The sequence below is a fragment of the Neolamprologus multifasciatus genome, chromosome 13 (genome assembly GCF_963576455.1).
Source record: "Neolamprologus multifasciatus chromosome 13, fNeoMul1.2, whole genome shotgun sequence".
Classification (NCBI taxonomy): domain Eukaryota; kingdom Metazoa; phylum Chordata; class Actinopteri; order Cichliformes; family Cichlidae; genus Neolamprologus; species Neolamprologus multifasciatus.
Window position 1 is genome coordinate 2,585,253 of NC_140451.1, and position 23,921 is coordinate 2,609,173.

The 23,921-nt window shown below is 41.0% G+C and overlaps 1 protein-coding gene and 1 long non-coding RNA gene across 2 annotated transcripts in view; one reads left to right on the forward strand and one right to left on the reverse strand.

Moving 5' to 3' along the window:
* Nucleotides 1-20,220, forward strand: part of ndst2a (N-deacetylase/N-sulfotransferase (heparan glucosaminyl) 2a) — a 32,411-nt gene extending 12,191 nt beyond the window's left edge. Inside the window, exons 4-15 of the mRNA XM_085182779.1 lie at nucleotides 227-314; nucleotides 3,361-3,515; nucleotides 5,501-5,686; nucleotides 8,180-8,308; nucleotides 10,599-10,781; nucleotides 11,521-11,617; nucleotides 12,957-13,080; nucleotides 16,643-16,817; nucleotides 16,905-17,075; nucleotides 17,165-17,274; nucleotides 17,414-17,516; nucleotides 18,203-20,220. Of these exons, the coding sequence (XP_085038905.1) occupies nucleotides 227-314; nucleotides 3,361-3,515; nucleotides 5,501-5,686; nucleotides 8,180-8,308; nucleotides 10,599-10,781; nucleotides 11,521-11,617; nucleotides 12,957-13,080; nucleotides 16,643-16,817; nucleotides 16,905-17,075; nucleotides 17,165-17,274; nucleotides 17,414-17,516; nucleotides 18,203-18,328 (1,647 nt within the window). The 3' untranslated portion in view covers nucleotides 18,329-20,220. The remainder of the gene's footprint in view (nucleotides 1-226; nucleotides 315-3,360; nucleotides 3,516-5,500; nucleotides 5,687-8,179; nucleotides 8,309-10,598; nucleotides 10,782-11,520; nucleotides 11,618-12,956; nucleotides 13,081-16,642; nucleotides 16,818-16,904; nucleotides 17,076-17,164; nucleotides 17,275-17,413; nucleotides 17,517-18,202) is intronic.
* LOC146504792 (uncharacterized) lies at nucleotides 8,850-10,520 on the reverse strand. The gene is made up of 2 exons (XR_014877585.1): nucleotides 9,748-10,520; nucleotides 8,850-9,708 (listed from the first exon to the last, which is right to left on the reverse strand). It is a non-coding gene; the product is annotated as an uncharacterized LOC146504792 (long non-coding RNA).
* Nucleotides 20,221-23,921: the final 3,701 nt, after the last annotated feature.

Genomic DNA, 23,921 nt, shown 5'->3' on the forward strand with positions numbered 1-23,921 from the left:
GTTTTATTTATTTGTAACTAACTGGAATTCTTGAATCTAATGTAATTGCAGGTGGTAGGTTGGATAAATGTTTGACTGATTATTTCATATTACGAGGATGGACCTGTGTTTCACCCATTGTGTGGCATTTCTGCTCTTTGTCAAATCTCATCCTTCAGGTTAGATTCTGTTAGCAAGGCTTGATTTTTGTAATTAGCAACGGTTAAAATGTGTCGTCCTTTTACAGGCATTGCTCAACACACAAAACAAACTGCGAGCACTGGTCCCAAATTTCACCTTTAACTTGGGGTTTTCGGGAAAGTTCTATCACACAGGTATGCATAATCTTTCTGTTTTTCTACATTCACAACAGCCATGAACTGCTTTAGACTGCTCTATTCAAACATGCAGGTGAAAATGTAAGCTTGTGTTCTGTGCTGGTGTAGTGACCCCTCAGATATTCAGAAGGTCGTTCATTTCCTGCTGTGCTACATGTGGAAAAGTACAAATGTGGAACATACAGCGGTTAAAGTATTCAACATGTCAACACAAGTAAAAATATTTCTAACGCTGCTCGTAGAAAGACTGGACCGACACTGTGCGTATTCGACGTGGTTTTTGTTGCTTTATTTTGATCACAAGCTCTCTTTTTTATTTCGGCACAACTTGAAGCCTGGAGCGAACTCTTCCTGCAGTTTCCTCCACAGTGCACACTCCTCGCCGGTCTCCTCCGTTACTATATAAAGAGAGGGAGTCATTAGTCCCCTCATAAACACCTGTCCCCACTGCCAGCCCGACACCGTCTCATGAGCTCACTGCAGCAGGCCAGAGACCTGCCGCAGTGCTATTGACGTGAACCTTTTTTACCAGATGTCGGTAACAACGTGTCCAATCCAGAAGAAATGAAACCATAGATGGTCCATAAATTATCTGTAATAATGAGAAAGGAAGAAGTATTCAACACATGAAGAAAGGGAGGCGTGACAGGCGTGGAAAATCACAGTAGCTGAAAAAGTTGATGACCACTTGTGGAGAGAGACCTGGAAGCAGCCTGTACAATTATTTCCAAGAAAACAATAATGCACCACCATGGCCTGTATGCACGCTCACCATACACAACTCTGATGCTGAAGAAAAGGCATGTTGAGGCGTGTTTACAGTTTGCTGAAAAACATTTACACAAGCCTGTGAAATATTGTGAAAATATAGTTTGAGATTGTCTTGGATACGGGGGTCAAAAGGCACTACATATCACCCCACAAACACCATGCCTACAGTGAGGTTTGGAGGTGGGAACCTCGTGGTGTGGGGCTGTTTGTCAGCATACGGCACTGATGTGCTTCATATAATTGAAGGAAGGATGAATAGGAAAAATGTACAGATACAATCCGCTGCCATCTGCCCAGATGATGAAGATGAAACGAAGATGGACGTTTCAGCAGGGCAGTGATCCCAAACACACAGCCAAGGAAACGAAAATAAAGCTGCAATAATGGCCAGGCCTGACCTGAATCCAGTTAAAAATCTGTGTAAAGAACTAAAGCTTGCATGTGTGGATTGCATGCATGTACATCTGTTGAGAATTTCATGTCAATAGCAGCTTTTAAAATATATTCACGCAGAAAATTGGTGATATGTTACTTATTTTACCCACTGTATCCTGACCTAACGTTCATGTGTAAAAACTGATATAATTTCATCAGTGCAGCTTGCTGCTCGAAACATGACCAAGTATAGTTTTGATCTGTGCAGGTTAAAACAGATGCAGTTTCCTTTGTTAGCGTCGCTGCTGCGCGATCAGCAGCACTGATTGGATGCTTTCATTCATTTTTCATTCAGTCCCTTTCCTGTGAATGTGAAATGTCTTAAACTTTGAGAATTTGGTGGTCAGAGGGGGGCACTGGCACTGACTCAAACATTAATTGTTTATTCTGGGTTTCAGGGCAAGCTCATCTCATACACTTTCTCTTCCTAGATAAAAGTGAATTCGGTGCAGATCAGGTCATATTACAGGGCTCGCAAAATCGCTAGCCCGACGTCACGGGGCTAGCGATTTTTCCAGTCGGGCTACCAAAATCTATCTCAGCCCTGCCCGTCGGGCTGTCATAGGAAAATATATGTCAGTGCTTTTGCATTCTTTCGAAAGTGTAGCTGAGTAATTATGTCATTGGCATCAGTGAGCCACTGTCAATATGTGACATATTGAAATCGCGTTTGAATTTGCTTGTTTTTTGCTTTCACTTTGCAATCGCGCGAACTGTGTATAGAGAGCGACAGCACTGATTGGTGAGTGATGATGATTTGCGCACCAATTCCTCTGACATCATCTTATCAATCGTTAGCTTACTATGCAAACATGACCAGTGAAATCTCCCGCAGCTTAAACATGTGAGAGGTTGATCGCGCAGAGAATCGCTGACCGTTATGCAAGTGCCCGTGTAAAAGCAGCAGGATTTAAGCTGGTATTTTAGTTCTGCTGAGCCAAATAAGACAGGTCAGGGTGAAGAAGTGACAGCCAAAGAAAAGCTTACCACAAAACAGAAAAGTTATGGCAAATCAGACTATAAGGCAAAAAGAAAGTTAGCTTTATGGTTTCATGGACAAAATAATTTCTGTGGCTGCAACGAGCTAAATAATATGATGTTCTGCCAGGTGTGTTGTGAGTTTCATTCAATTTCTGAGTCGACAAGCGCCTTTGTTACTGGGACCAGTCATTTTAAGAAAGGCCCCCATTAGAACCCATGAGAAATGCAAGAAATGCATTATTGCTCAGTCTGCAGTATCTTTCCCAGAACAAACACCAATTGCAAATAACAAACTAAAAATAAACCTGAAAATCAGTTTAGAACAGCTACTATGTTGCAAAGAGTGAACTACCACTGGCACAATGTAGCAGTCTTTGCAAACTTCAAAAAGCAAACGGCCTCGATCTTGGTTCCACTTGCCTCTTACCTGTGACTTCAGTGGAAATTTCAAATTCAGGATCTGACACAGACTGATTCATGTTCTACAGTTCTTACAAGTTCATAGAAATTTCTGTTCAATTGGAACCAAGTATTTGATTTGATGATTGTAATTTTTATACATGTTGTAATTTGTTTTTCAACTTTTGTTTTGTTTTTTAATTTTTTTTAAATTTTTTTTTTTGATTAATTTTTGTTTCCATTACAATATTATACTTTAATGTATAATATTGTAATGGAAACAAAACAGGAAACAAAACATAAAAAAATGCTCTCTTTTTTTTATTCTGGCTACTTAAATTTATTTTTGGGCTACCAAAAACTGAAGAGTCCGTGCCCGAAGGGCTACCAGGGATTTTGAAATTTTGCGAGCCTTGTGTTAATTATTCTGTGTGTGCGCCTGCTTGTTTGTGTTCAGGCACTGATGAAGAGGATCAGGGAGATGACATGCTGCTGCAACACAGGATGGACTTCTGGTGGTTTCCTCACATGTGGAGCCACATGCAGCCTCACCTCTTCCACAATGTCAGCGTTCTGGCTGAGCAGATGAGACTCAACAAGGTCTTTGCTCAGGTGGGCAACATCATTACACTGGGCGGTCTCACAATATCAGTGGGAGGTTTCTGAGGTATTTGCCCCAGACAGTGAGGAAGCTTGATTTCCTGCAATAAAACAAAAATACAGCAGATTACAGAGAGGGAGATGCTGCAGTTTTGAAAACAATTCCGCAGGTGCATCACTTCCTGTTTTAACTTAGTTTATTCCTTCTTGTGTTTTTAACTGCCGTAAAGAGAGCAGTCACCATAACAGCTATCCTTAGAGGCTGTGAGAAGGACTCTGCTCGGTTACACTGACACTGTTCTGTCATTTTGACATGTCACTTCACATTTCAGTGAATATTCTTCACTGCAGCAGTGGTCACGTATAGTTTTACATGATGTAGCAGTATTTGTGATGCATGTCAAGTGACTTTTCTAAATGCATTTTGTAAATGTTCTTACCAGTTAGATGGTACCAGTCAAAACTATAAACATGTTCACCTGTACATAATTTTGACAGCTGCTTTGATTAGAGAAGCAACATCCTGCATGTAGATATGAGGATGCATCCACAGGTTTATACAGATAGTATCGGACAGTGTGACTCATTTACTTTACGTCAGACACGTGAGCCGTCTCTAATGTCACATGCTGCAAGATCCTGGTTGATTCTGTCTTTGTCCAGGAAAAATGAACTTAAGTGCTATAGTTCATTGATTGTAAATGTACTCAACTTTTAAAAATGTGGAAAAAAAACATTTAAATAGACGTGCTATTGTCTGATGTAATAAGTAGTAATCATTTTAGAGACAGTTGATTTTCTTTAAAATTGAGAACCCTAAACCTAAACCGGCAGCACGGTGGTTAGCACTGTTGCCGCACAGCAAGAAGGTCCTGAGTTCAATTCCACCATCAGGCCGGGGTCTTTCTGTGTGGAGTTTGCATGTTCTCCCCGTGTTTGCGTGGGTTCCCTCCGGGTACTCCGGCTTCCTCCCACTGTCCAAAGACATGAGGTTTGTGGGGATAGGTTAATTGGATAATCCAAATTGTCACTAGGTGTGAATGTGCGAATGAATGTGAGTGCGAATGGTTGTCTGTCCCTGTGTGTTGGCCCTGCGACAGACTGGCGACCTGTCCAGGGTGTACCCCGCCTCTCGCCCTATGACAGCTGGGATAGGCTCCAGCGCCCCCCGCGACCCTGAAAAGGATAAGCAGAAGCGAATGGATGGATGCTCCCTAAACCTAATAACTGGTTTGGCCGATGCTGCCGTAACATGTTGCTGCTAAGGATGCCCCGAGCGTGAAAGTGGACCCGAATGCAACTTCAGATGGAGGCACAAGACTAGGTTTTCTAACAAGACTTTATTAATGAACAGCAAGTGAAATATACTCGGAAGAAAAGAACATAAAGCGTGAGCCAGAGCGAGAGTCGGGGAGTGGCTTTTCAAGTTTTATTGTCATATACAAATAAACAGTTTAACAACATTTACCTGTAATAAAATTCTTAGGCTTGTGTCCCTCAGCTTTACATGTACATGGAAAGTGTACTGGTATATTAAAGAAGGACAATAATAATAATAAAATAATACTTTAGTATTTTATTATTTTTAAATATTAAGAAAATTTGAAACAATTGTTTGGTATTTACAGTTTGTGCAAAACTGCAGTGAGGATTTAAAGCGGTTACAGTGACAGTGTACAGTAGTGTAATGGTGAGTGCAGAATATCCACAGTTCAGAAGCCTGATGGCTTGTGGCTGGAAACAGTCTCTGTGTCGGCTAGTGTGGGTCTGAATGCTTCTGCACCGCCTGCCGGGCGGCAGGAGTGTGAAAAGTCTGTGGCTGGGATCAGAGGATCCGCTGCGTCTTCCTCATGCAGTGATGTCTATAGAGATCCTGCATTCCTAAGACATTCCTAAGACTGGGTGAGCCAGGGATCGAACCACCAACCTTCCGATCAGTAGCTCCACCTCCTGAGCTACAGCTACCCCTTATTCTTATTGTACCATTCTCTCTCCAGGAGCATGGCATCCCAATAGATATGGGCTATGCAGTAGCTCCACACCACTCTGGGGTTTATCCAGTTCACAGCCAGCTATACGAAGCCTGGAAATCCGTGTGGGGAATCAAGGTGACCAGTACAGAAGAATACCCTCATCTAAGGCCAGCTCGATATCGACGTGGCTTCATCCACAATGGCATCCAGGTCAGTCTTTGTTCTTTAATAACACATGTAATTTTCTTCACACAAACACATCTTTCAGCCAAGATGATGTGAACTTTTGAAGATTTGTGTTAAAAAAGGACAAGCTATCTGTTAAGATGTTATATTTTGAATGTTGTATCAGTGAAGTCTGTAGTATTTCTTAAGGCTCTGAGTGTTGGCAAGAGGTTTTTTGCTGGCTTAATGGTAACTAATAACAATTTGCCGCTGATTACACTGAAACAGATTTTCAAAGTCAATAGCTAGAAAGTTTCATTTGTGACTAAGTGGCACTTTCAGCCTCGGCTTACTGCAGGTAAGTACTGTCACAAGACTACCATCATTGCCTTACAATGGGCTTTTCACTTAGTTTCATAATTCATGATTGTTTTATAATTATGAAAATGCTTCTTTTCATGACAGTTTCATATGATCCATCAGTACCATTCACAGAGAGCTGGGGAAAGGCTCCAATCAAACCATTGTTAGATGGAGAAAGATGTACCCTTAGGCCCCCTCTTTGGTTCACAGATGGTTTTTCTCTTTTCACATAAATGGCCTCCTTGACTCCTCCAAACCCGACATTCCTATTAGGGCTGGGCCATATTATACCGTTCACGGTAATACCGGTACAATGTTAGGCAACGATAAGAAAATGAAATATAGCGATAGAATATGGGTAAAACGCGCATGCGCAGTGCCTTTGTTTTCATACGCACATGGCGAAAAAGCATGGCAGCAACGGCGAATGAGAAGGGGGAAAGCAGATTGTTGAGTGAAACATATGAACCAGAATTGGTTTGTAAAAATGCTGCAACTTCAGTGATGTGGAACTGGTTTGGTGTCCGTCAGATACCCACCAAAGCACTCTTTTTTTGTAGAACATACAAGCGGGCCGTCGTTATTGCCGTGTTTGTCGGACTAAGGTGCTCGCAAATCTGGGAGTAATCTGGGTCCTAAACTTCCTCCACTTCAGGTCCCAAAGTCAAACGAACACTGCAGCATCACTGAGAGTTAAAAACTGTCTAAATTCTTTCATCTTTAATAAAACGATCGGCATTGCTGCTTTACCAGGTGTAACTATGAAGTTTAACATCCAGGCATCCATGAAAACAGAATGTATTACATTTAACGGAGTTAGAAGTTAGCTCGCTAGTTTCGGTAGTTAACTAAGCATGATATAGCATGTTCTGACTGAGAGATTTCTGAAAAAATTAAAACGTACAGCTCTGCTACCACTTCCAACATAAATAAAGACAGAAAACTAAACAGCAGTGGCGTTTGCAGGGTTACTGAAGTTGGACTACCTGGTATATAATGCTGTGCTACGTGATCGCTAGCGACACAGCTATGTTAGCATAACATTAGCACAGTGAAGCTGGAGGATGAACGGCAACTTTTTTCCACTCGATAAAAGTTAACGTGACGGATTCTGGTGGTCAGGGACAAATGCAATCGCATAGCAGGATGCTATACACGGGCCAAACTTCAGTCAGGAGAACAACTGAGATAATCTATCCACAATACGAGGTTAGTTATTAATATACTACAACAACATGGGAACAGAGCAGCTGCAGAGAATTCAACATTAATGAATCAATGTTACGGAAGTGGAGGAAGCGCAGTTTTTGGCTTTCCCCATATTTCAAAAGTGCTTCATCTCTTTGCTATGACTGTCGCCCACCATAATTTGCAGATGATAATGGTTGTAGCCGCTGCGATGCTTTCGACCAAAACAGGCTCAGCTTGATGACATCATCAACATGCGCTATCGCGATAGAGCGGTATAGTCAAAATCTCTATCGTTGTCCAAATTTATATCGTTTCTATCGTATATCGTTTATATCGCCCACCCCTAATGCAGTGGATATTATACATGGTTATGCTCAGGATGTGTGAGCCCAGTTCTACTGGAAATGCCTTTTGGTTAAACTTTCAGCAAGGAATTTGCATTTGCACTGTAAAATTTTATATAGGTTTAATGCACATAAAAAAACAGCTTCTTGTTTAAGTGAAAATAAATGGATGGTGTTTTTTTGCGCTAGTAAAGTTGTGGAGTTGTATTTTGTCTCGCATCAATTATATCGTCAGTTATATCGTTATCGCAAATTTTCAAATATATATCGTGATAAATATTTTTGGCCATATCGCCCTGCTCTAATTCCTATATTTGAAATATAGATAAGACAAAATTACAAGAGCAAGACATACTTGGTCAGTGTTGAGGTTGGTCCTGTTATTGAGGGTGGAGACATCTCTTATAAATGACCTCCATTGCTTGCAGTCGGCCATTTATGTGAAACGAGCAGCTGTGGCTACACTTGGATAAGTGAAAAAGTCTCCCGGTAAAAACACATGATGCTGAGAACACAAAGGAACAGAATCAACTTTTGGGGTTTCCTTACCTAGATGATTGACCAATCAGAATACTTTATTAATCCCTAAGGAAATTATGTATATATCCCCAATATTTAATGCCCTGTTTGTTCGTTTCAGGTATTGCCCAGACAAACTTGTGGTCTATTCACCCATACAATCTTCTATAATGAATACCCAGGAGGTTCAAAAGAGCTGGACAAGAGCATCAGAGGGGGAGAGCTCTTCCTCACCGTCCTCCTAAACCCTGTAAGAAAACCTCCATGCACACTACAGCTGTTGGCTTGAGACTGTCTTGCACTCATGTTTCACACGTGTCAACTTTACATGAGACTTGAGTGTCTGAAGATTTGGCCTGGCTTTACACAAAGGTCGTTCCATCTTCAGTCAAGTTTTAGAAAATGTCCTGCTCGACCTCCAATTTGCATACAAATTTTAGAGTCCAAAGTTTGGACATCTATAATGAGTGCTGTGAAATTTCAGATTCATTTTTCAAATAGTTTTCAAGATGTATATTTTTTGAAAAATGGTCCATCAAACCAGTTTCAATCATTTTAAATTTCAAAAAACAAACGGAGACAGTTTCACAGTACTGTAAACTAAAGCATGTAAAACTGTTTTTAACATGAAAATGTTTTTGACAGCAATCATTGTAAATGTTCACATTTTCTACCATCTAGTTTTTATGCAACTTGGACACGCAAAAGGCTTCAGATGGACTTACCCTGTAAAATTAAGTGTTGTCATTTTTACCCCACTCTTTCTACCCCGCCCACTAAGAGTGGGTGTCACTTCCCCCCCTTCTTAGTGACCTTGACCTCAAGGTGAAGATCAGAGGTCAAGTTTTCTGAAACTTAGTTGCAATAACTAAAGACCAAGGTGATGTAGCAGGTTCAAATTGATACCGTAAGTGCATATGCTAAAAATCTCAGACGAGTTTAAATCTCACCTCAACTTAAAGGTCGAGGTTAAAGTATTTCCTAAACTTTCCCCATATTTCCAATGAGTGTTTCACCACAGAGATGAAAGTGGAGAACCAAGCACAGCCAGAAAAGATGTACTGTTGTTGCTGTGTAGTTCCATAGTCGCCCAGTCAGGATAGCCACTCTGAGTGAGGTAGAAATACAAAAACACCAGACATCTTATGTTAGGGGCCCAATAATAAAAACAAAAATTGTTGAAGTGCAAGCCCCCCCTTCAGTTTTAGGTTTTTGAAGATTGGTCTTGGGTGTTTACCATGTGTGAGGTGACGAAACAGAATGCAACACATTGGGAAAAAAATCTTAGAAATAAAAATGTGTAGAGCCTGGAAGAGGTATAAAAATAAATAAATACATTTAAAAATCCTGGTAAAATAGTCATTTTTAATAACGTCCTTAGAAAATGGTGTCCAGTGGTTGAAGGATCGCTTCAATTGGTTTAGCAGTGTAATCAAATTCTTGTGTGTTTGTTTGTTTGTTGTTGTTTTTTTAAGGGGTTTTTGGTATTTTTTTTTTTTTAACCCTTAAGGGCAAGTTAGTGAAGTCTAACAAACTTGCTTTACTACTTAAGAGGAAAAGCTTTTATTGAGGTTCAGTTTAAACCCTGAAAGCAGATTTAATGTTTATTGTTTGCCTGCTACAACATTGGACTGCCTCACAGGGAGTGCTCTGGCTGATCAGTATAGAAATCCCTCAGTATAGAAATACTGAGCTGATCAGTATAGAAATCCCTTGTCCTCTAACCTGGAAAAGCACTGGCCCCTCCACCGTGAAAAGAGACGGCATTGTAAAACCCCCTGATGTGGGTCTCCTGCAGGAAAGCCACATCACTGTTACGGTGCTTAATGATATGGAAGAAAGCTTTCGCTGTCTTGACTGGATGATTTAAACCTTTAACATTCCAGCTTAGAAAGTTTAAGTGCTGACTGATCTGATTCCTACAGCACAGACATTGTGCACACTCGCCTTAAATGATAGAACAAAACAATTAAGCAACAGATGCGTGTTAGTCCAGAACAGGGAAAAGAAGATTGAGTAGATGTGTAAGCTTCTTGGCAGTGACACCCCCCCCCCCCCCCAACAAAAATGGCTCCCAAAAAACAAGCACCAAGCTCTAACTAAGAAGTTGCAGACTAAACCATTGCTTATCATTTACTTAAGGTTTTTTCTTCAATTCTACTAAGACAAAACAGGATGAGAAAGATTAATGATATTAACAAAATAAACAAGATGGTTAAGACACGAGAATAAGCGGATAATGGAGAAATTTAGTGGATATAACATGCAGTGTGTGGTAGTAAATTCCCAATGTCAAACATCTTCATCAAAATTTGAAATTCGAGGGAAAAAGTAAATTTTAAAGTTGGCAAAGTTTGTCAGCTTTCTTTCTTTCTTTATTGTCATTATTCAACTATAATGAAATTATTGAATACTTTAATTTAAGTAACATAAAATTCTAACATGTAATAAAAGGTGAACACACACACACACAAAATGAAAAATGAAATAAAAATAAAAGCTTAGGATGTTATAACATGTTTTTAACTTTCTCAATCCAGATCAGTATCTTCATGACCCATCTGTCTAACTATGGCAACGATCGTCTGGGTCTGTATACGTTTGAGTCTTTGGTGAAGTTTGTCCAGTGCTGGACCAACCTCAGGCTGCAAACGTTACCACCAGTCCAGCTAGCCGAGAGGTATTTCCAACTCTTTCCTGATGAGAGAGACCCGCTCTGGCAGGTGGGTTGATTCATGTGGTTATTTTTAAAACTTGGGGCTTTTTTTTTCTATGAACAAAATCCAGTTTCTGTTTTCACTTCACCGTATACACAGTCACCTAACCACTAATCATTAAATAAAGCAACAGTTAAAAGACAGCTTCACAACAAAGAGTGTTTTTATTGTTATTATATTATTTTATTGTTTTACATACATTTTATTGTATCGTTTTATTTTAGAAATGAAAAAGTCTTCATGCATTTTCTTTTACGTTAGTAGGTAAAAAAGGCACAAGTGCCAGATTCATGATGAGTGCAGTACATCTATGCACAAGGAGTTTGATGTCAGGAAAAACAGTGAATGTACAATTATAGTTAAAGCATCTAGTTTAGGGGTTTGTGGGGTTTTTGTAAATACACATTAATTGCACCTTTGCTAATAACCTGATCATTTTTTCCCTGACTACGGTGTGTAATATGTAAAATTTAAATTCATTCATGATTTCTAATCTTAAAAGTTTAAGTATTACATTAAAAATCTACCTTACCTACCTTTTCCCCATCTTTTGTACAATTTGGAAATGCCTACTTCAAGATTTGGGTGATGTGGGAGTTTGTGATGAAACGATAAACAAAACCATTCATGTCCTTTTTTATTTATTTAAAAATGTAACGTGTATAATATCTGTAATGTAAAATGTAAATGCAACTTTCACCCGTTGTGGACGATGACACACTGTGTGGATGTTTTCTGTTTTCAGAACCCTTGCCATGATAAGAGACACAAAGATATCTGGTCTAAAGAGAAGACCTGTGACAGGTTGCCAAAGTTTCTCATCATTGGACCACAAAAAACAGGTATAGATTCCTCTCATCTGTCTTATTTAATTCTCTGTATTCATTATTTTAATAGAGATTGACAGACCACGTGACTTTCGCGCATTGCATGCCGGGAACTCAATCCAATCCAAAACAATCCAAGTACCGCATCAAATGCAAGCATTTGCAGCACCGCAAAACGTTCATTCTCCGGTTCCAATACCTTCTTGCTTTTTCTTTGTCCCCCAAAAAAGTTTGTATGTAAAAAAAAAATGTACAAAACGAAGGAGAACAATGCCGGTCCGTACAAAGACAGACTTGATGAAAAGTTAAAGAAAAGATACGAGGAAAAAATCAAAGGAGTGAAAGGGTTAGACCCTTACGAGCACACAGAGGGACAAAATACGTTAGCGTGCTGCCCAACTTTCACCACGCTCATATTTATAATCATACGGTTCTTGGAGTGAGTGCATACACTCATGAAGTTTAGTAACTTCAGGTCACTGCAACAAGCCCAGGTACAGTTTACCGACGGATGGGTACAGGAGCTTGAAATGCACCGTGTAGAACGAAAGACCATCGTACGTATCATAAGTTTACCAGTCTCACAAATCGTCTTCATAAATACACATTCGTTAACCGTTTATTAATAGGACCTTTGAGCTCAACGGTAATTAATTAGTAGTGGAAATAATTTCTGGTTCGCATCACAGAAATGTAGCAGTGACAATAATATTGTGTGCTGTAATCGTACTGGGCAATTAGTGATACAAAAAACCTGTTTTATCCTGTGAATAAAAGTATATGTTTTTGTCAATGTACCATGGTAATAACAGAAGCGAAACACAATATTGTGTCAGGACAATTCACTATTTATGCACAATAAACAAAGGAGCATAGCGCCACAATTTCTGTTCAGCGCCAGACTTGCTTGTAACCTATATCACCAATTATGTTAAGAAAAATGACGTATTAACTACAACATTTCCTTTCTGGAAATGCTTGGAGCAGACTAACCTGTGAGCTGGATGTTCTGGGACGTTATATTTGGTCTTTGAATGGCTGTAATCCAGGCCATCCGTCGCCTCTTTGTTACTTTGGAAACATGGCTCGCACAATTTCTCTTCAACGACGTAATCCGATAAAAAAAACGATCTCTTTACCCGTCGGCTTCCCGTGGCTGTCATGTGACCGGCTATTGCAGTTAATAATACAACAGCTTCTTGACATTTTTTGTTTCTTTTTATCGCTGTGTAACTGATTTCAATTGAAAGCCTGCGTGCGCTAGTACCTCTTACCACGAGTTCCCAGAATTCTTTGCAGTTTTACCCTTGAATGACGTCACATTTTCAATCTCTATTGTCTTGTTTGCTCAAAGGTACTACAGCACTTCATTCATTCCTGAGCATCCACCCAGCAATCACCAGCTCCTTCCCCAGTCCGACCACCTTTGAGGAGATCCAGTTCTTCAGTGGCGCGAACTATCACAATGGGATTGACTGGTAAAAACACACACACACCCTGTTCACTGTGTACAGAGCAATAGGAGAGCACAGCAGGTCTGCATCTGTGCGGCGCTGCCATGACTTGTGTGCTTAAATGCGTAAATGTCCCACGTTACTTTTTTTAAAATAATCTGCTGTCCATTTTCATTTTAGTGTGACTTTCCCTGTTTGGTCTTTAACAGCAGCTTTGTTAGTTTGTTGCCCCACATAAGCAGAAGAAGATGGATGGATGGGGAAATGGAAAACTGTTCTGAAGTCGGATCAATCCAAAATTGAAATTCTTTTCGGAAAACCTGGATATATTCCCCAGACTTACGAGGAGAGGGACCCTTTGGTTTATTATTGGGGGAACATTCGCTCCCATCCTGATGATGTGCAAACGAGATCGGGCAACAAACAGAGGCGGTGGATCTTAAAATTGGACAGTGCAGAGGCCTGTCTAATGGGAGCTGCTACGGCAAAAGCCTTGTGCCCTCGGCACATCCAAGAGCAATCGGGAAGGACGGTGCAAGTGCAGCAGTTCTGAGATGGGCAAGACACATCTCAGAGGAAAGAAATAAAAGAATTTGAAAATAAACCCTAAAATGGGCGGGCAGCTAGTGTAGTGAGTGTAAAACAGAAGTAATTTGCTGTTTTCCAGTTAAGTCATACTTTTGCACCAGCTGAAGACGAGGCAGGAAGGACTGGCTAACACCAACATATAGAGAGTGGCGGTAATCCAATCCAGAGTTGTGATAAAGGCATGGATTACTGTTTCAAAGTGATCTTTCAACAGTTTTTCTATCACTTGTTTCATCTGAAAGAAGCTGGATTTCACCACTGCAGTTATTTGACTGTCCAATCTAACCGTCCATCATAAAACCCAGGTTTGTGACTGGAGGCCTTAGATACTGTGCCCACCAGGACCAAACACACTTAGAGTTCGGTCCTCCGCATTGGGTGGCAGATCTCTGCCAGCGTAATCGATCAGCAGCGGTTGCTTCGGCCTCATCCCAGGCCCGTAAATCATCAATGAAAGTCCTCCGCCATGGTGTACGGGGGCAGCCTGGTTTGCGTCTTCTGTGGGGTGGGGTCCATGTGATGGTGCAGTCGGCACGGGAGTTGGGGTAGAATGTCATGGAGGGGACATGTGGCGGTCCGGCAGTGGTCTTCTTCATAGGTGACATGGTCCCGGTAAGAGACCCGTCTTAGCCATCACTGTTGTGGACCAACAGTGAGCAGTGGCCCGTCAGCAGGACTGATTCTGCTCCATGAAGAGACTTAAAACCAGACTAAAACAAGCCAAGGATGTTTGGTTTTTTTATTTAATTTATTTTATTTTTTATTTAAAGGGCCTTCAATTTGCTATAAACATCTATCTAGAGAATTTTTGAAAGAAAAGAAAGATTGGAAATGGACCCAAAGTTGGATAACACAGTGGGATCCGGGCCAGGTTGTTTTAAAGCTTTTAGGAAGCACCCTTGAGGAAAAGGCTAGTGTTAAAAACAACAAGAACAAATGTGCCTAAAACAGAAAGAATGAAAGAATCCAGCTGGGATTCGTTTTAGACCGTCTGGCTTTGAATGGAGACACTGACTCTGATATCGTTTGGCAGGTGGAATAAAACTAGAAGCTGAGCTCCAAAGTTCTGATCAAAGTCAGCAGAGAAAAAACAACAACAAAGAACACAGGCGTGTGATCTGAAAACAGTTTGAAACAGAAACATCGTGAGATAAAATGAGCCCCAGTCTGTGTTCACGTTCTTCTGTGGGTCCGGACAACCACTGCATGAAGTTAGCGAGTCAGTTAATGCTGTCGAGCCAGCGCGCATGTACGTTAAGATCTCTAATCATTAGAGCTTTATTATATTTAGGCATGATTTCAGCCAATAACTCAGAAGAGTCATTTGCAAAGTCCTTTGTGTATTTTGATGGTTAATAAATCACAGTACAGAACACTGGGCGAGAGCAACCCAGCTCAGTTCAGAGCTGGAGGAAGAGGAGGACTGAGACAGCTGCTCACATTTAAGAAAAACATTTGGAGCCAGATTAAACCAAAAGAACACAACAACATTCGTCTCTCTGAAGCCCAGTAACTGCTCTCCTTCAGTCACCTTTATAGACTGTAGTTAAAAGAAGAGGCGTTGATACACTGTCCAGCTTCTGAAGACACGTTGTTGCCATCAAACTCAGAATGACACTAGTGATGGGAATTGCTTTGAGTCAGCATGTCAAAGACATTCATGCAAATTAATTACATGCTGAGTGGTCAAATGTTTGCTCATGTTGGAGCTTTTTCCTTGTTGCGATCAGTTGTGTCGTTACTCAAAGTAATTATTACACAGAACACTTTTCTTAACCCTTTAAAGCCGGTCAGAGCAGCACGCTCTGTTTTGCGTAACTATTTTTAAATCCCGGTAGCTCTGCAACCACGTGAGCTAGCGCAATAATTTTTTTTGCATATGAAACCGGAGGAGTTGTACTTACATCTTATGCCATCAGCTTGTCCTCGGTCACAGTTTCCTTCCACATACAGCTTTGCAAAAACTGCATAAAAAGCACTTGCAGCAACAAAAACATAATATTCCAGAAACACGCTCTGCCGATCCGATCAGCTGTTTGTAACACTTCCTATTGCATGTCCGCCATGACCTGCCCGAAACAGGAAGTGACATCATTTTCGCAGAAAAGTAGTTTTTTTACCATCAGGGCCTCATGAGCCTATACTGGTGTTTTTAAAAGTTATCTTTGACTTTATGACTTTCTGTGTGGTTTCTGGGATGCTTAGGACTCATATTGCACTGCTGGAAATAGTTTATTTTGATGCATATGCTGCTTTTTTGCAAATTTGCATTATAATATTTATTTTCGTTTTTCCTGCAGTGTATAAAAATTGGTGTATTTCAAAAATAAAACTATGAAGACACTCAAAATAAATTTCCTGTGGTGGGAAACTATTTTGTGCAACTTTTTTGTATTTACAGTTTTGAGGGATAAGCCTCTTAAATTTCTCTAACTAGAAATATATGTTAAAATTTTAAAATTTTTTGTAGTTTATTGCATTTTTTTGCAATTTATGTAATTACTATGCACTTAATGCAGACATATTATTAAAATCTGGGCTATAATGGTTGTATTGATGTATAGCAACTTGAAATGCTCCCAAAAATGGCTCCACAGCATGTAAACATATAATATAAGCTCTGGTGGACTTGGTTCTATGGTAGGTCTTAAAGGGTTAATAAGTAATGTTACTGTCTAACAATAAAAACCTACAGGGTACAGCCCCAAACACTAGGAGTTGGGTTCAATAATCGATTTACTGATTCAAAAATTCAAACGGCAGAATCTCGGGTTAAACACAAAAACTATTTCAACAACCACCAAACAGCTAAAACAGCAAACAAGAGCAGGAAACCCGATTCCACACAAAGACGTTGTGTTGTCTTATAAATTGGACACTTTTATATTAAGAAGCAACACAAAACTGTAAAAGCTGCTCATTTAAAAATATTTCTTTTAAAAAAACACATTTCACCTCAGTACAGTTGTGTAATGGTGTGCGTGTGTGTCCTCCTCAGGTACATGGACTTCTTCCCATTCCCTTCCAATGTCAGCACAGACTTCATGTTTGAAAAGAGCGCCAACTACTTTGACACAGAAGTAGCCCCTAAAAGAGCTGCGGCCCTGCTCCCCAGGGCCAAGATCCTGGCAGTGCTCATTAACCCGGCTGACAGAGCCTACTCCTGGTACCAGGTGAGAACGCTCACAGTGAGGCTGCAAAGGCTTTTTCATAGCATTTCAAACCCTCTTTAGTGTTTGTGTGTGTTTCGTTAACTACAGCACCAGAGGGCTCATCAGGACCCTGTAGCCCTTAACCACACTTTCCATGAAGTAGTTACAGCGGGCGCCTCAGCCCCCAGGGATCTGCTGGCCCTTCAGAGACACTGCCTTAACCCTGGGGCATATGCTCTCCACCTGGACCGCTGGCTGCAACATTACCAAGCCAGCCAGGTAGCACACGCTGCAGCTGCGAATGCATTGGACGATGGTTGTAGTTCTCTCAGGCGTTGCTGACACTCTTTCTCTATAATTGTGTTCAGCTGCACATTGTTGATGGGGCGCTGCTGCGGTCCAACCCAGTACTGGTGATGGAGGGAATACAGAGATTCCTTGGTGTCACCCCCATCTTCAACTACACCCAGGCTTTAATGTTCGTAACACTCCTGCGTATAAACATGTATAAAAGTCACTTTCTTTTCGGACTTGCCTTACACAGAAGCATGTAAAAATGTACAGCCTATGTGGGGCGTGTTTGCTGTGGCGTCAAAGAACATGCGTTGTCTTTGCAGGTATGATGACAGCAAAGGCTTCTGGTGTCAGCGAGTGGAGGGCGGTCGGGCCAAATGTCTGGGAAAGAGTAAAGGCAGGAAGTACCCGGAGTTGAGTTCTGAGGTACGCGTGCACTGTGATTGCTTCACCTGCTCGTTTTCTGATGAGCACAAGCTCTTTGGGGGGATGAATCTTGTGTACTATAACCTCTTTTTAACTTTTAGGTTTTAAGCTGTAGCAAAAGCAATCCGTTAAAAGCTGACGTTTGGAAGAGCAAAAACTGAACTGAGCAAAACCATTAGCCTCCAATCTGATGGTGTCTGTGACAGGGATGCACCTGTTACGGTCTTTTCTCTCATGTGTTCAGAGATGCTCTTCAGCATGTTTTGGTTATAGCGATCGGTTATTTGAGTCACAGCTGAAAGCAGTCTGACGATTCTCCACTGACATCAGTAGTCTGCTCTCTGTGTGAACAACTTCAAACCTGTCAGTTAACCTATTTCAGGTCTCCAGCACAACACAGTGTAAATAGGTATCGACACACACGAAATCTACACACTCCTTTTAGAGTAGCATAAACACTACTTCAGGAAATGACACAGCCACAGAAATGAATTAAAAAGAAGTTCCTCTGTTGTTGAACACCAACCCGACATCACAACAAAGTGTGTAATATTGGCACGCCAGTCCACCATGTTTGTTTTATGCTTGCAACAACAACACTTGAGAAAACTTGCTGTGAATCTCACCCCTGTGTGTTTGTGTGTGCATGTCTCTGTGTGTGTGTCTCTGTGTGCATTTGCTTGCAGTCGCGTGCCTTTCTAGCAGAGTATTACCGTGAGCACAACATGGATCTCCTGCGTTTGTTGAGCCGGTTGGGTCAGCCGTTGCCCTCCTGGCTCCGCCAAGAACTCCAGAGCACCAGCTGGAGCTGAGGCTCAGACACGCTGCAGAACAGCTCGGACTAGAGTCTGTGGTCGAGTCAACATTTGGCTCCGGACGAGACTGGACTACCTGATCTGGAATCGGCAGCAACACACACTATCAAAGTTACAATGCTTGAGCAGATGTTAAGAGTGCCTGTGCTCTGTGGAAAAAGACCGTACAATCTGATCTTAATGCTTTGGTCACTGCTTGAGACGATTCCAGCAGACCGCCTCCTCTTGACCTTTCACCTCCCAGACAGCTTTTAGCCTCCGTGTTGCAAATGAGGTTCATGCTGTACCCGCTGGCTGTGGATCCAGAGAAGTGGGGGGGCATCAGGTCCAGAGCATAAAGAACAGGTAGACGGCATTAATGAGGAGAGAAGTTCAGTGTGCGCACATGTGAAGTCTATGACTGGAAACGGGACTAACACGCACAACCACACAGACACACACCCCACACAAAGATGATTTTAAAGCAGTCTATTTTTTACAAAGGCTTGTATATGTTACGTTTGGGGGCAGAAGCAGTTTGTCCTCAGCTCTCCAGTCAGTGAACAAGAGTCACAGACAGAAAAGGAGCTGAGTTGATGACAGGTCGGTGTAAATATGTTTTTAGAGTTCTGGTCCATGCTGTGCCTGCCACCAGCATCCTGACAGTGAGCAGTTTTATTCCACTTGATTTATTTAGGCCAAGGGAAAGCTGATGTTTGAAGGATGGCAGTTTTCCAACTTTCAGCTGTTTTCCAACTCTGCAGATAAGTTTTTGAAAATACAGCCTCCATGTTATGCAAGTAAAGAAACACTAAACACTGATGAGTACAGGTTTTTTTGTTGGAACTCAATTTTCAGCTATTTGATGTGCTGTAAAAGGATATTTGGGGATATCTGCCAGTGTTATGTTCTGTCATTTAGTCTGTGGTCAGGGATGTCTCTCTGCAGTAGCTGCTGATGGAAACTTTGGCCACGTCTTTGTACATCCCAACATCAACAGACAACACTGAAGCTGGAACGCTCTCAGATCCTAGCTGACTAGAATGCATGAAGAAAATGGTCAACTTCAAATGCTCTCCTAAATTCTACTGATTTAGGATCCAAAAGTGACAGAATTTTAAAATGTATTATTATCAAAGGCTGCTATAAGTCTGCTGTCTTTCAAACTTCAGTTTAAACCACAGGCTTCGTCTTTTGAGTGTCAAAGCCGTCGTAGCCCTGATGACCTCAGGGCAGTTTGGAGATGTCAACTGAACTTAACCAACTGGGAGAGTGGGAACTGTATTATTTTGGGTAGTGTAATGTTAACTTGTGTTTTTCACTTCTTTACATTTTGGCAGTGATAAACTGGTTACGCTGATCCTGGCACGGTGTGGTAGCAAGGCATGGCTGTGGACCAGTGTGGGCTGTGTTTGACTGTGAGGCGGCCATAAGCATCTCTGTAAGAGTAGCCGTGTCGGAGAAAAGGGAAAAATGTATATGCACACAACATTTGACAAATTAAAGGAAAAACCTGGTCTTTCTATTATACCGTGAGGAGCATCTCACTGGCATGATTTAGCTCTGCTTGTCCCTTAAAGGGATGAGTTCCAAGTGATCACCTGTATCCTTTGAAATGTTCTTATCCTGGTCTACTGCAAAGTGACAGTGCCCCCAACTACAGAGCATTAGGGCTCGCTGACATGTTTGAGTATGAAAATAATGTGAACATATGCTGTGGAGGATTCTGTGGACTTGCAGATTTCTCAGCTGTCATTACCCCACTCACAGCTGTCATAGGACAAGAAAATGGACACCAGAGTTACTATGGCGATCTGTTGAAAGTTTCTGTCTTGTTTTCTGTTTGTTTAGCACAACTGTCAAAAAGACCAACATTGTATCATCTCTAATAAACACATAGAGACTGAAAATATCTCAGCTGTCTTTGTTTTCAAGGCCTCAAGAAAACCTCCACCTGTTTCACCAGGACACTGTTTGAGTTCCTTTTTCACCTGTGCCACTCAAGTGTTGAAAAGCAGAGTTTGAGCCTTGTTAGAGACCCACTGTGAAGCTTTGTATTACAGTCTGCTAATAGGAATTGTTAATGGTTAAAGAAAAAACAAAGAAAAAATAGTTTTATATATAATTGGGAAACTTTCTGTGAAAAACCTGATCTTCTTAGGTGAGACGGCGTTCATCCCACTTTGCATGGAGCAGCTCTAGAAATCTGGTTAAATGTATTAAACCCCTGAAAACGTGATTATCCGTAGTAAGCAGAGTTGCATTCTTAGATGACACTTTGTATCTGATCTCCTCCTGTTATCCCCCCAAAACCCCATTCCCATAGAAACTGTCTGCTCCCAGCACAAAACAGTTTAAACATGATTTAATAAGTGATCGTCATATTGATGTACTCTGCCCTACAGAAACATAGTTACAACAGGATGATTGTGTTAATTAAAGTGAATCAACACCCCCGAGTCATACTGGGAAAACCCCCAATAAACTTTTATTTGTAATCTATCGCCCACACTCACACTCAACTACTGCCTCAAGGCGCTTTATATTATAAGGTAAAGATCCTACAATAATCCAAAACAAACAGGAAACCTCAACAATCACATGTAAGCGCTTGGGCAACAGTGGGAAGGAAAAACTCCCTTTTAACAGGAAGAAACCTTCAATAGAACCAGGCTCAGCAAGGGCGACTGGTTGGTAAGTGGACGAAGACACGACAAAGACGCGGTGGAAAACAGTCTGGAGAAGCTTCAGCTCAAATATTATTGTTGTCATTGCTGTGGATCTTTACCTGATACACTGACTTGGGGAGTAAATGTTTACTCTTATTCAAACTGATTTTGTGGCTTCCTAGTTTAGCACCAGGTTTATAATCTTGCTAGCTAGTTAGTGTTAGCCTAGCATTGCTGCTGCCGCTGGGCTCATGTTACTTAAAAATTAACACCACAACCTTAAAAAACTTAGAAAAATATGTCTGTGAAATTTTCTGTTGAATTTTTGAAATTAAAAAAAGTGAGATAAGAGGCCAGACAAATATTTTTGAGAGGTGCAGCCGTTAGGGGTGGGGTGTGTGTGTGTGTGTGTGTGGGGGGGGGGGGGGGGGGTATTTTCAATCCATAGCCATAACTAACTAACTATATATATATATCATGTTTAACCTGAGTAGCTAAATACTGTGGCTGGGAAGTGCAAATCACATTTACAACATCAACAATAAAAAAAATAACGTTTCTGAAAACAAGTCTGCAACAAATTAACAAGTGGCTCTTGACGGAAAGGGATTGTCTGAAATACCGGAAGTGACCCAACGATTAGGGCTTTGGAGCGCGATGTCAAGAGAGGGGGCGTGGCCATGATTATTTGGTTGAGGCGCCATGTTTCTGGGCCAAACAAAGTGCTAGCGAAAGCAAAAGCACACGGATAACAACGGCTATGGTTCGTACTTGCTGTGCGGTCGGTTGTAATGTTAGATCGCACGACCGGCAAGGGAATAAGTTTGAAAATGGTTTATCTTTTCCCCACCTGGAAGCAACATGAGGCAGCTAATGTACGGGATGTTACCAAAAGAAGGCGTCTAGTCTGGATAGCAGCTGTAAGTAAGTAAGTAAGTAAGTAAAATTTTATTTATATAGCACATTTCTAGATAAAAGATCACAAAGTGCTTTACAAGGTAAAAAAAAAAAAAAAAAACAGTCAAAAGTTAACAAAATGCAATTTTAAAAAGATGTGTTTTTAGCTGTTTTTTAAAAGTAATCACTGAGTCTGCAGATCTTAAGTTCTGAGGAAGAGAGTTCCACAGTCTGGCGGCCACAGTAGCAAAAGCTCTATAACCCTTGGTTTTCAGTCTTGTATACTGAATAACAAGTAGGCCCTGATCACAAGACCTCAGGGACCTACTAGGGGCATAGGGCTGTAAAAGTTTGATGATGTACGCTGGTGCTTGTTCTTGAAGAGCCTTAAATGTCAGAACCAGAATCTTAAAATGGACTCTGAATTCAACGGGGAGCCAGTGCAGCTGTATAAGCAATGGTGTCACATGAGAGTACTTAGATGTTTTTGTCAGAAGCCTTGCTGCAGTGTTTTGGACAATCTGCAGACGCTCAAGGGAGTTTTTGTGTAGACATGTAAACAGTGAATTACAGTAGTCCAATCGTGATGAAATGAATGCATGAATAACAATCTCCAGTTCAGTATGAGACACTATGGGGCTCAATTTAGAAATGTTTCTTAAATGATAGAAGCATGACCGAACCAGAGATTTGACGTGGACATCCAGGGTAAGAGCAGAATCAAAGGTTACCCCGAGGTTCCTAATAGACGATTTCACACATGTTGAAAGAGAACCAAGAGCATTCATTATGTTAGGTACATGTCTGTCTGGAGCACATACAAGGACTTCAGTCCTTTCTTCATTAAGTTGGAGGAAGTTGTCAGCCATCCAACCTTTAATGGTTTCTAAGCACACATTTAGAATCTGCAGCTTAGAAACATCTTCAGGTTTAAAAGATATATATAGCTGGATGTCGTCTGCGTAGCAGTGGTAGCAAATGTCCTCAAAGGGGCTCAAAATATGCTGGAGAGGAAGTAGATATATTAAAAACAATAAGGGCCCCAGCACAGAACCTTGTGGCACACCATAGGACAGGGACGTGGAAGATGACCTGTACTTAGAGACCGCCACAGAAAAGTATCGTTCATAGAGATATGAGGAGAACCACTCTAAGGCAGACCCAGATACACCAACCCAGTATTTCAGTGCTGTGAGACGAGCAGATATCCAGTTCTCTTCCATCTCCAAATATCTGTTGGTGCCCCAGACATTTTGATTCCGGTAAGTTATAGATATGTTCATATCACTCTCGGTGATAAACAATTGTTTTTTCCTTTCCTTTCATTTTCACTGCCGCTTTTATTGTGAATATCTTTAAAAAAACGAATAACAACGGGAGTTACTGCAGGTTCACTATGACCAAAACTCCAGACTCGCAGTAAAACATCATGCCAGTGTTACAAGATATAGTTCAAGTTCAGCAGAGGATGATTTAAATATGTGTGTAAAATGGACTGTCAGAATTACCCCATGAAAATGTGATGAATGTTAACTTTTTATAAAGAAGAAAAACACAGTGTTTTCATTTAACTATAGATATTTAAGTTAATTAAAAATCGAACCTAACTCTATGCCAGCTTCTAGCTTTGCTCGACAGTGTGTAGAACAAACCTGATGGCACGAATTCCCAGAAAACTTAACCAAACACATCCATAGTTTCAGGGCTGTGAGCAAAGACAAAGCTGATGGAGCCCAAGAGCTCAGCCCACAGCTGTAAATTGGTGTGGTTCTTACAGTGAACACTGCAGTCTTTCCTCTGTATGTTTTACTTATAAACTGATTTATTGTGAGCAGCACAAATTCTATTGAAGCACACTGGTCACTACAGTCACAGATCTTTAACGGTCTCATTATTTTTCTTTCCTTGTTTCGTAGAGAATTTCTCCAAAACATCTGCTGATCACAGTTATTGACTGTCTGGTATAATAAGTAGCTTTGTTTGGAATTGCGCAGGATGTGTGCGTCATTGTTTCACAGAAAAGCACTATCAAGATGTAGTGATAG